General features: G+C 54.4%; 1 protein-coding gene across 2 annotated transcripts; it reads left to right on the top strand.

Annotated features, from left to right (window-relative positions):
• Window positions 1–337: 337 nt before the first annotated feature.
• OSCAR (osteoclast associated Ig-like receptor) lies at window positions 338–9,567 on the top strand. 2 transcript variants are annotated; one of them, XM_059665808.1, is made up of 5 exons: window positions 338–453; window positions 1,153–1,185; window positions 6,277–6,840; window positions 7,327–7,605; window positions 8,211–9,567. In XM_059665808.1, the coding sequence occupies exons 1-5, from the start codon at window positions 414–416 to the stop codon at window positions 8,369–8,371; spliced, it is 1,077 nt and encodes a 358-aa protein (XP_059521791.1). In that variant the 5' UTR covers window positions 338–413; the 3' UTR covers window positions 8,372–9,567. The 2 variants fall into 2 exon arrangements, with proteins under 2 accessions (XP_059521791.1, XP_059521792.1); XM_059665809.1 differs by having other exon boundaries at window positions 355–422.
• Window positions 9,568–11,058: the final 1,491 nt, after the last annotated feature.

Consider the following 11,058-nt stretch of genomic DNA (forward strand, 5'->3'; position numbering starts at 1 on the left):
CTCACAGTGCCCTGGGGGGGTCTCCATCTCCATCATAGCGCACATCACTTCTTTTTAAACTGGCCTGGTCCGCACCTGTCTTCCCATCAGACTGGGAGCTGCTGGAAGGCAGCAACCGGGTCTTGACTCCTCTCTGTGCCCCAGAATCACGCAGCAGGGTCTGGCACAGGTCAGGTGCTAATTGCTTTTAAACTTTAATTAATGAACACGAGTTATGCCTGCCCCAATCCATCTTTTCCCACAGCACCATGGGGCTGTGACACAGTCCTCCAGCACCCCCCCCCCCCCCGCCTCGCTCCCCTCCCTCAACAGGGTTCTGACTCTGACTTTCTGATGTTGCCTCACTTCCTGGGAGGTGAGAGGGCCCGGCTGAGCCCTGCCTTCTGCTCCAGCTCCAGCCAGACCTGCCCACCATGGCCCTGGTACTGGTCCTCCAGCTGTTGGCCCTCTCGTGTGAGCTACCCCGCGCCCTCTCTCTGGGTCCCTAGCGGGGCTGGGGTTACAGAAAGACAGGCTCTGGGGACCCAGAGCCCTAGCGAGGAGGGTGGGAGCAAGGGACCGAACTACGGGGTCTCCCTGGGGGCAGGTGCAGGGTGATCAGGCAGAATTAGCTGACCGTTCAGAACTCCAGGCCAGAATAATGGGAGCCAGGAGGGGGGGCCCAGACCCTGGGGTCCTGAAGCAAGAGAACACAGGGGCCCCGAATCCCCGGGTTCCTGGAAGAGGAAGTTGGGGGCAGGATTCTCTGAGGCAGGAGAGAGCTAGACGCCTGGACTCCTGGGGACAAGGGAGTATCAAGTCCCGGATTCTGAGGTGGGTGGGGAGGTGGAAGCCAGGACACCTGGGTCCCTGGGAACAGGGGGCGCTGAGGCCCAGACTCCTGAACCCCACCCCAGCAAGGGGAAACTCTGGGCTCAGATGACTGTCTCCTGCAAAAGGCGAAGTCCAAGGGCTTACCTCTTGGGTACAGAGGCAAGGGGTCCTGGGTCCAGATTTCTGGCTTGAGCAGGTGGGGACCGGAAGTCTTTCTACCGGGAGAGGAGGAAGTGTGGCCGGGATTCACCCAGAAGAAAAAGGGCCTGGGGACTTAAGATTCCGGGGTGGTCACTGGCGTGGGGCTTTGACAAGACCGAGCCCCTCAACCTTCCACAGGGCCTCTGTGCCACACAGGCGTCACTTCGAATGGTGAGTACACCCCCCCATATGTTGCTGACACCCCATTTCCAGCTGCTCCTATTTTATTTTTTGGTGCCCACCTCGCCCCAAGATTTCCTCCGTTCTCTCCCTCCTCCTCCTCCTCCTCCTCCTCCTCTTTCTTTCCTTCTCACTCCCTTCAGTGACCAGCATAGGTGAGTGGTGAGACCATGAACTTTGGAGCTAAAGAGATCTAAACTGGAATGGCACGTCCACCGTTTTATTCATTTATGAGCTGGAACAGGCCACGGCACGCGAAGACTCAGTTTCCTTCTCTGTGAAATGGGCCAGCGTGAGGATTTAATAACACCACGTGTGTCAGACCCGAGGCTCAGAATCTGGCAGAGTACAGGGCTTGAGAGAGAGAGAGAGAGAGTTTCTGGCAACACTAATTATTCCCTTATTTAGAAAGGAGGATCCCTCACTCTGAAGTAACCTTGGATCTCTTTCCAGATCTTCTGAAAGTGAGATCTCTCCTTTCTCTCAAACCTCCCCCCACCCACAACACTCAAATTTCAAATAAGAACCACCTGGAAAACCATTAACACATAAGCTATCAGTTTATTTTGAATTACGATGTTTAAAAGACAAAGCAAAAATATATTCCTGGTCTTAAAAAAAAAAATCCAATCATTGCTGGAGGACATATAACAGTCTCTCTCTTCCCCTTCCTCCTCTTCCTTAAATAATCTCTGAATCCTTCCCGAAAATTTCCAAGCATTCAAACACATACGCGTATTTACATACTTCTTGGTTTTCCTGCCAAGGAAAACTTGATGTTTCGTGACTCACTCTGTTCTGCATCTTACATTTTCCACTTTACAATCTCTCTTGGAGATATTTCCATGTCATTTAGCTAGCTCTCCCTCCCCCTCCCTCCCCCCCACCCGCTTTTATTTTATTTTTTGTTAATCCTCACTCGAGTACATTTTTCCATTGATTTTTTTAGACAGTGGAAAGGGGGGGGAGGCGGAGACACACACACACAGAGAAACATGGATGTGAGAGAGACACATCGATCGGTTGCCTCCTGCACACACCCCAACCAGGGCCCGGGATCAAGCCTGCAACAGAGGTACATGCCCTTGACCTCGATCGAACCCGGGACCCTCAGTCCATGGGCCAATACTCTATCCACTGAGCCAAACTAGATAGGGCTCCCCCCGCCCCCCCTTTTAACTGCTGTCATTTAAGCACTTGCCATGGTATGGCTGGATTCTCATTTGCTTGGTCCTCTTGATGTATATTTAGGTTGTTTCCAGTTTCCCCCCTCCCCACCAGTGCTGTAGGGAATGCTTCTGCTTTTTCGTGTGCAACTGGGCCATGTGCCCTTGACTGGAGTCGAACCCGGGACCCCTGCGCCCGTGGGCCGATGCTCTGTCCACTGAGTCAGGCCGGCTAGGGCCTCTTTGTGTATCTTGATAGAAACTGGCAAATCGCCTTCTCACAAGGCACACTCAGTGCACCTAAGGGCCTTCACCCACGTGGCGAATACTGCCGTTGTTTAAATATATCTTACTGTTGTTTCCATTTTTTCTTGTTGTTAACCCTCCCCTGAGGATATTTCCCCTATTAGTCTTTAGAGGGAGTGGAAGGGAGGGAGGAAGGGAGGGAGGGCTGGGGGTAGAGAGAAATATCAATGTGAGAGGAACACATTGATGGGTTGCCTCCCTCACAATCAAACCTGCAACCCAGGTACATGCCCTTGACCGGAATCGAACCCGGGACCTTTGAGTCCACAGGCTGACGCTCTATCCACTGAGCCAAACCGGTTTCGGCATGTTTTAGTTTTTTAAATGATTGCTAGTAAGGTTGGACAGTCCTTCCCAGCACCACCAAACGTGTATTGGTCAACTGTACTTCCTGTTCTGGGAAATGCCTCATCATATGTTTTACCCAACTTTCTTTTTTTTTTTATTTTTTTTTAATTAAATCTTTATTGTTCAGATTATTACATTTGTTCCTTCCCCCCCCCCCATAACTCCCCTCCTCCCAGTTCCCGCCCCACCCTCCGCCCTCACTCCCCACCCACTGTCCTCATCCATAGGTCCACGATTTTTGTCCAGTCTCTTCCCGAATCTCCCACACCCCTTTCCCCCCCAAGAATAGTCAGTCCATTCCCTTTCTATGTCCCTGATTCTATTATGATCACCAGTTCATTCTGTTCACCAGATTATTTATTCACTTGATTCTTAGATTCACTTGTTGATAGGTGCATATTTGTTGTTCATAATTTGTATCTTTACCTTTTTCTTCCTCTTCCTCTTCTTAAAGGATACCTTTCAGCATTTCATATAATCCTGGTTTGGTGGTGATGAACTCCTTTAGCTTTTCCTTATCTGTGAAGCTCTTTATCTGACCTTCAATTCTGAATGATAGCTTTGCTGGATAAAGTAATCTTGGTTGTAGGTTCTTGGCATTCATCACTTTGAATATTTCTTGCCACTCCCTTCTGGCCTGCAAAGTTTCTGTTGAGAAATCAGCTGACAGTCGTATGGGTATTCCCTTGTAGGTAACTGAGTTTCTTTCTCTTGCTGTTTTTAAGATTCTCTCTTTATCTTTTGCTCTTGGCATTTTAATTATGATGTGTCTTGGTGTGGTCCTCTTTGGATTCCTTTTGTTTGGGGTTCTCCGCGCTTCTTGGACCTGTAAGTCCATTTCTTTCACCAGGTGGGGGAAGTTTTCTGTCATTATTTCTTCAAATAGGTTTTCAATATCTTGCTCTCTCTCATCTTCTGGCACCCCTATAATTCTGATGTTGGTACGCTTGAAGCTGTCCCAAAGGCTCCTTACACTATCCTCGCATTTTTGGATTCTTTTTTCATTTTGCTTTTCCCGTTGGGTGTTTTTTGCTTCCTTGCATTTCAAATCATTGACTTGATTCTTGCGCTCCTCTGGTCTGCTGTCGGGCGTCTGTATAATATTCGTTATTTCAGTCCGTGTGTGCTTAATTTCTAGTTGGTTTCCCAATATAAGATCGAGGGTCTTATTAGTTTTCGTGTAGATCTCATTAAGTTTATCGGCAGCTTCTAAACAGTTCTTGAGAGACCTTAAAAGTGTGGTTCTGAACTCTATTTCTTCCATTGACAATTTTGTCCTGTTTCTTTGTCTCCGCATTTTGTTATGCTTCTTTGGTGCACCCCCTAGTGTTCTTTGTTCGCAGTCTTATAGATAAATCTTGATTGTTGTAGCTAATTCCAGGGAGGGTTTGACCTCCAGGCCAAGTGGCTATGAGAATCAGCTGTGTCAGCAGTGAGAGAACTTCTGTCCTCTAGGGAGGTGCTAATCTAGCCTTTGCCTGAGGCTATCCGGCAAATGCCTCTGTGCAGGGCTTGGGTAGGGCGGGTCGCACAGGATCAACAGGGTGGGCCGGAGAGAGCAGTTATGGCGGCTCTCAGTCCTGTCCCCAGGGGCTCTGCCTCTCTGAGTCCCAGCACCCGCTGCAAAGCTCGGAGAGAAAGCTGCACTCGCTCTGACCGAAGCCAGACAGTCCGCTTCTCCCGTTTGAGCCTGGGTCCCTAAAGACTCGCCTGTATCTGGAGCTCAGAGTCTGCGACTCCCTCCCGATTGAAAACAACAACCGCGCCCTCCGCCGCCAGCCCGCTCCGCGCACTCCGCACCTCAGAATTTGACTTCAGCACTGCGCCTCCTCTGAGTGTCCGTATGCGTTTCTCTTTCCTCCTAGTTGTAGGACTTCCACTCAGCCAGCGTTCCTGTGGTTCTGGGTGATGTCCCTTCCGTGTTTTAGTTTCACTTTTGAAGTAGTTGTTCCTGTTTTACCCAACTTTCAATTGGGTTGGCCTTGGAGTTCTTTCTCTAGACTCTTCTTTTGTTTGTTTATTAATCCTCACCCGAGTATATTTTCTCTCATTGATTTTTAGAGAGAGTGGAAGAGAGGGAAGGAGGGGAGAGAGAGAGAAACATCCATGTGAGAAAGACACATAGATTGGTTGCCTCCTGAACCTGCTCCCAGGGTGATGGGAGATTGAACCTGCAAACCAGGTACATGCCCTTGACCCTGCGGTGTTCGGGGCCAACGCTCTAACCACTTAGCAACACCGGCAGGGCTCTTTCTATACCAGCGTTGGCGAACCCATGACACGCGTGTCAGAGGTGACACGCGAACTCATTTTTTTGGTTGATTTTTCTTTGTTCAGTGGCATTTAAATATATAAAATAAATATCAAAAATCTAAATCTTTGTTTTACTATGGTTGCAAAGATCAAAAAATGTCTATATGTGACACGGCACCACAGTTAAGTTGGGGTTTTTTCAAAATGCTGACATGCCGAGCTCAAAAGGTTCGCCATCACTGGTCTATGCTCTTACTCTACATCATTTATGAGTAAGTCATTTCAGCCAGAGCTCCGATTGATTTGACTTTTCTCAGACACGACGTGAAAATGTCAGAGAGGTCAAATTTACTAGCGTTATTCCTTCCGAATTTTTCATTTAGTATTCTAAGACAGCCTTCTCTCCCCCAGGACAAATATATTTTCCTGCATTTTCTTCTGATACTTTTCTTGTTTAAAATACACGTGGGTCTTTAATCAATTGGGAGATGGTTTTGGGAAAGGGTGTGAGGTGGAGATCCAACATCCCCTCCTCCCTCGAACCTGAGAGCAAGTTTGGCAGCTGTTGGCTTACGTTGGATGCGTTTCAAATATTCCGGAGAACGGTTAAAAATGACAGGTGTCTGGGACCCAACTCCTTGACATGATGTTTGAAAAACGGGGAGGAGCCCAGCCAGAGGGGCGCAGTGGGTGAGCGTGGACCCGTGACCCAGGAGGCGGCCGGGTCCCATTCCCCGTCAGGGCACATGCCTGGGTTGCGGGCTTGATCCCCAGTGTGGGGCGAGCAGGAGGCAGCCGATCCATGATTCTCTCTCATCACTGATGTTTCTCTCTCTCTCTGAAGTCAATTTTAAAAAATATTTACACACACACACACACACACTAACCCACACGTGGAGGACAGGTGCGAGTGGAGGCCTGGCTCCTGAGAGGGAACCCAGGCTGAGGAAGGGACTGTGGTTGTCCAGGCCACGCTCCGCTCACCCCAGCTTCCCCTCCATGTCCGCAGGCACCCAGGAAGCCCAAGGACTCAGGCCGCCCATGTATTCAAACCCCCGCACCTCGTTCCCCAAGGACAGGCCCAGGCCCAGGCGGGGCCTAGCTTCCGTCTCCCTAGACTCATTCCCCGGGAGCCCACCACCTAGGCCCAGCTGGCCCACCAGGCCCTTGCCCCCATTCCTCCCACGCTCTTACCCGGAGATCAGGCGCCCCAGGCCCTTTCCTGCAGGCTTCCCACTCCCAAACTCCAAGCCCAGGCAGCCCACTTATTCAGGCCCCCCAACCTCACCCCCCAAGCCGTCACTGGCGGCTCAGCCGGCCGCAGTTGTGAACCCCGGCACCAACGTGACTTTGACCTGCCGGGCGCCCCAGCCCGCCTTGAGGTTTGTGCTCTCCAAGGCGGGAGAGGTCTCCCCGGTGCAGCTCCACTACCCGGACCCCGACAAGTCCCTGGCGCTGGCCCGGTTCTTCCTGGAGGCGGTGACCGAGGCCCAGGGGGGCAGCTATCGCTGCCAGTACCACAACCACCTGGGGGGGTCCCACCCCAGCGACGCCTTGGAACTGATGGTGACAGGTGAGGTCCGGAGGCGGGGAGGGGGCCTCAGGTGGGTGAGGGAGGGGGAGGAGGGGCAGGGGCGATCAGACAGGCGTAGGCAGGCCAGGCGTGCACACACAGGGGGAAAGGGAGGACGGGAGGGAACGAGGACATTTTCAACCGGGGGCGTTTCTGCGCCCCCCGCGCCCCGGAGCTTGGCTGGACCTGGGACCTGCTCAGTGGAGAGCCCACAGGCGCTGCCAAACAGCCCCCCGCGCGCAGGACAGCGCCGCCCACACAGCAGGGAGCGACGGTGCCGGGTGGAGGCCCGGGGAGGGTCACGGGCGCGGGGAGAGGAGGTCGGGGGCCTGCCCCGGGGGCGCGGGGAGAGCGGAGCCGGCGGGGAGGAATCTTAGGCACCGGCGGGGGGCAGGGGCTCCCGGGGAGAGGACGGAGGGGGAGAGGTGGGGGAGACCCGGGCCAGGGCGGCGCCCACCCGCTCCCGCCCGTCCTCCCTCCTCGCAGACCTGCTGCCGCGCCCGTCGCTGGAGGCGCTGCCCGGACCCCGGGCGCCCGGCGCCCCCGTGAGCCTGCGCTGCACCGGCCGCGCGCGCAACATGAGCTTCGCGCTGTACCGCGCGGACGAGCCGACGCCGGTCCAGTTCCGCGAGTCGGAGCAGCCGTGGGCCGACTTCCCGCTGCCCCGCGCGCAGGCCGCGGGCACCTACACCTGCTACTACCACACGCGCACCGCGCCCTACGTGCTGTCCCCGCGCAGCGACACGCTGGTGGTCAGCCTGGAGGGTGAGGCCCCGCCCCCCATCCAATCCACCTCCTCCCCGACCCAGGAGGCCCCGCCCCCAGCCAATCCACCTCCTCCCCGACCCAGGAGGCCCCGCCCCCAGCTCCTCCCCGACCAAGGAGTCCCCGCCCCCATCCGATCCACCTCCTCCCCGACCCAGGAGTCCCCGCCCCCAGCCGATCCACCTCCTCCTTGACCCAGGAGTCCCCGCCCCCAGCTCCTCCTCAGACCCAGGAGTCCCCGCCCCCCAGCCGATCCACCTCCTCCTTGACCCAGGAGTCCCCGCCCCCAGCTCCTCCTCAGACCCAGGAGTCCCCGCCCCCCAGCCAATCCACCTCCTCCCTGACCCAGGAGTCCCCGCCCCCAGCCCCTCCCCGACCAAGGAGTCCCCGCCCCCAGCCGATCCACCTCCTCCCCGACCCAGGAGTCCCCGCCCCCAGCCCCTCCTCCCTCAGACCCAGCAGTGGAGCTCTCCCGCTCCTTCGTCCCCCTCATCCACCCTCCTCAACTTGGAGGGAGTTGGGTCCCCACTTCACCCTGGAGGTTAGAGACCTCGGGTGGGGATGCTGACCGCCTGCCTCCCTTGCCGGCCCCGCTGGCCCCGCAGGCTCTGGCTCCGTGGACTACACCAAGGGCAACGTGGTGCGCCTGGCGCTGGCCGGCCTGGTGCTCATCTCGCTGGCCGCGCTGGTGGGCTGGGAGTGGCGCAGCTGGCGGCGAGCGTCCGACCGGGGCCCGGGAGGCCTGGAGCTGCACCCTGCGGCGTGAGAAGACTTCGCAGAGGGGCAGAGAGGCAGCAGGGCAGCCCGGCCTCCCGTCTGAGCCCAGCTGAGCCCCGCTTCCTCCCATCACAGTAATAACCACCTCTGTCCCGCGCACGCCTCTTCCAATGGGTCATTCCTCCAGGCCCCAGCGGTTCTCAACCTGTGGGTCGCGACCCCCGAAAATACATCCTGCCTATCAGATATTTACATGACGATTCATAACAGTAGCAAAATTACAGTGATGAAGTAGCCACGGAAATAATTTTATGGTTGGGGGTCACCACGACATGAGGAACTGCATTAAAGGGCGGCGGCCTTAGGAAGGTTGAGAACCACTGCGCCAGGGCCTCCCAGATCTGGGAGAGCGCGATCCTCGCCAGAAGGCCTGGGTTCCAATCCCAGCGCTGCTGCTCACTCACCGTGTGCCCGGGGGAAAGGGACCTTCTATGCCTCGCCTGCCGTGGCTGTGAAATGGGCGCTTTGTTGCTACTCACCGCTTAGGACCTGGGCAGGGTTAAGTGGACATGGCGCCGGAAGCATTTTAAACGGCGACTGGCCCGTAGTAAACGCCCAGTAGGTGTTAGCTCCTGTGTAACAGGTTTCTAGCAAAGTCTGGTGGTTTTGCACTGGCCCGTGTAGCTCAGTTGGTTGAGCAACAAGAGGTCACCGCTGGATTCCACATGCCCCGGTTTCGGGGTGTGATCCTCAGTAGGGGGCGTGCAGGAGGCTTCGGATCAATGATTCTCTCTCATCAGTTTCTCTCTCCTCCACTCTTCCTCTCTCTAAAAAAAAAAAAAATTTAAAAGAACATTTTAAATAAAAAGTCTCAGGATCTGAAGGAAGTTCGAGTCTTTGTCCCAATGCTCCAGCTCACCTCTTCAGGAACTCAGTGATGTCATTCCCGTCGTGGCGTCACATCTGGTTCCCAAGCAAACTCCTTAAGTGGCTCCTCACACCTTCCCTGAAGGTGAACACAGATGGACCTAGTAGCCCTGGCCGGATGCTCAGCGGTTAGAGCATCGGGCTGCGGAGCAAAGGGTCGAGGGGTCATTCTCGGTCAAGGGTACATACCTCAGTTGCAGGTCTGATCCCCGGCCCTGCTGCAGTGCCTGCGGGAGGCAACCAATCAATCTCTCTCTCACGTCGATGTTTCCCTCTCCCCCCTCCTCCTTGCCTTCTACACTCTCAAAAAAAATAAAAATCTCAGCTTCATTTGCTTGAACCGTCATTTTCGTTAAGCGGGGGTCCGTTGCCATGGCAACAGCAAGTAGCGTGTACGCAGCAGAACCTTGAGCCTTGGTATGGACACAATAAACTTCAGTTGGTCTGCTTGGGGCTGTGCTCTTGGCTGTCCTCACGGTTGCGCTAAGACCAGCGCAGCCCGTTCGCTCTCCTTGTCTTGCCTCTCGTCTTCCGAGGCCGGGCTACACGCACAGTCTCTTCGGAATCCATTAATTTAGGTTCTGTTTCCATCTGCCAACATCGATCCTTTCTCATGGACTCCATGGCGCATGCCAAGCAGGCAGGCTCTACCTCGTCTGAAAATCTACTTATTTGGGCTCCGTTTAAAATAATTGGCTGTGTAAACATTGGCGCTGGAGAACAGTGTTACAGCGTTTTAGCGCCCTAGAGAGAAACAAAGCAAGCAAATTCTTAACGCAGGTTAAGGGGGATACGGGCCTACGTGGGAGAGTGTAACTAAGGCTTTTGCAGAAACTCCTTCTTAGATTATTTTTTAAAGTATTATTATTAATAATATATTCTTATTGATTTCAGAGAGGAAGAGAGAGGGAGAGAGAGAAACATCAATGATGAGAGAGAATCATTGATTGGCTGCCTCCTGTGCAACCCACACTGGGGATCGAGCCTGCAACTCAGGCATGTGCCCTTGACCAGAATCGAACCCAGGACCCTTCAGTCCATAGGCCAATGCTTTATCCACTGAGCCAAACTGGCTAGGAATAATTATTTTTTAATTGATTTTTGTTGTTGTTAATCTTCATCAGAGGACATTTTTCCATTGATTTTTAGGAGGAGTGGGAGAGAGAGGGAAAGACAGAGAAACACCGATGAGAAAGAAACACATCGACTGGTTGCCTCCTGCATGCACCCGACCAGGGCTCGGGCAGGGGAGGAGCCTGCAACCAAGGTATGTGCCTTTGACTGGAATCGAACCCGGGACCCTTTGGTCCATAGGCCGATGCTCTATCCACTGAGCCCAACTGGCCAGGGCCCTTCTTAGACTCTAATGTCCATGAAGCCAGGACCTTACTTGTCAGGCTTCTCTCTGAAAAACACATGCCCAGCTCAGACGTCATTCTAACAAAGGGCAGCCTGGCTGGCGCCTCAGCCCTGCCTTCCTACATTTCTCTCATCTTTGCCGTCTCTGGTTCAGCCACGCGGACCATCTTCCCAGTGGGGACCTGTAGGAGTTCAGAATTTCAGCGCTGATGTAGGAAAGAGATGTGGCCACGAGGTGGCAGTAGGCGCACAACGTTTAGTCCCTCAGCACAGTCCCACCTGGCCGTCCTCCTCCACTGGGCTTTGCCAATGCCATTCCCTCTGCCTGGAACACCCTTCCAGCCCCTCTTCACCTAGTTAACGTCCGCCCAACTTTCAAATCTCACATCGCTTCTTCAGCCAAGCCATCGGCGATCTCCCTGACTAGCTCAAACTCTCCAACGACAGGCT

This window comes from Myotis daubentonii, chromosome 15 (assembly GCF_963259705.1).
Source record: "Myotis daubentonii chromosome 15, mMyoDau2.1, whole genome shotgun sequence".
NCBI lineage: Eukaryota > Metazoa > Chordata > Mammalia > Chiroptera > Vespertilionidae > Myotis > Myotis daubentonii.

What these genes read in the sequence shown, in the direction of transcription:
- OSCAR (XM_059665808.1), top strand. Translation starts at nt 414, where the DNA reads ATGGCCCTGGTACTGGTCCTCCAGCTGTTGGCCCTCTCGT. An exon ending in CCAGCTGTTGGCCCTCTCGT is followed by an intron (nt 454 to 1,152) that starts GTGAGCTACCCC and finishes AACCTTCCACAG; the next exon opens with GGCCTCTGTGCCACACAGGC. An exon ending in CACAGGCGTCACTTCGAATG is followed by an intron (nt 1,186 to 6,276) that starts GTGAGTACACCC and finishes CCATGTCCGCAG; the next exon opens with GCACCCAGGAAGCCCAAGGA.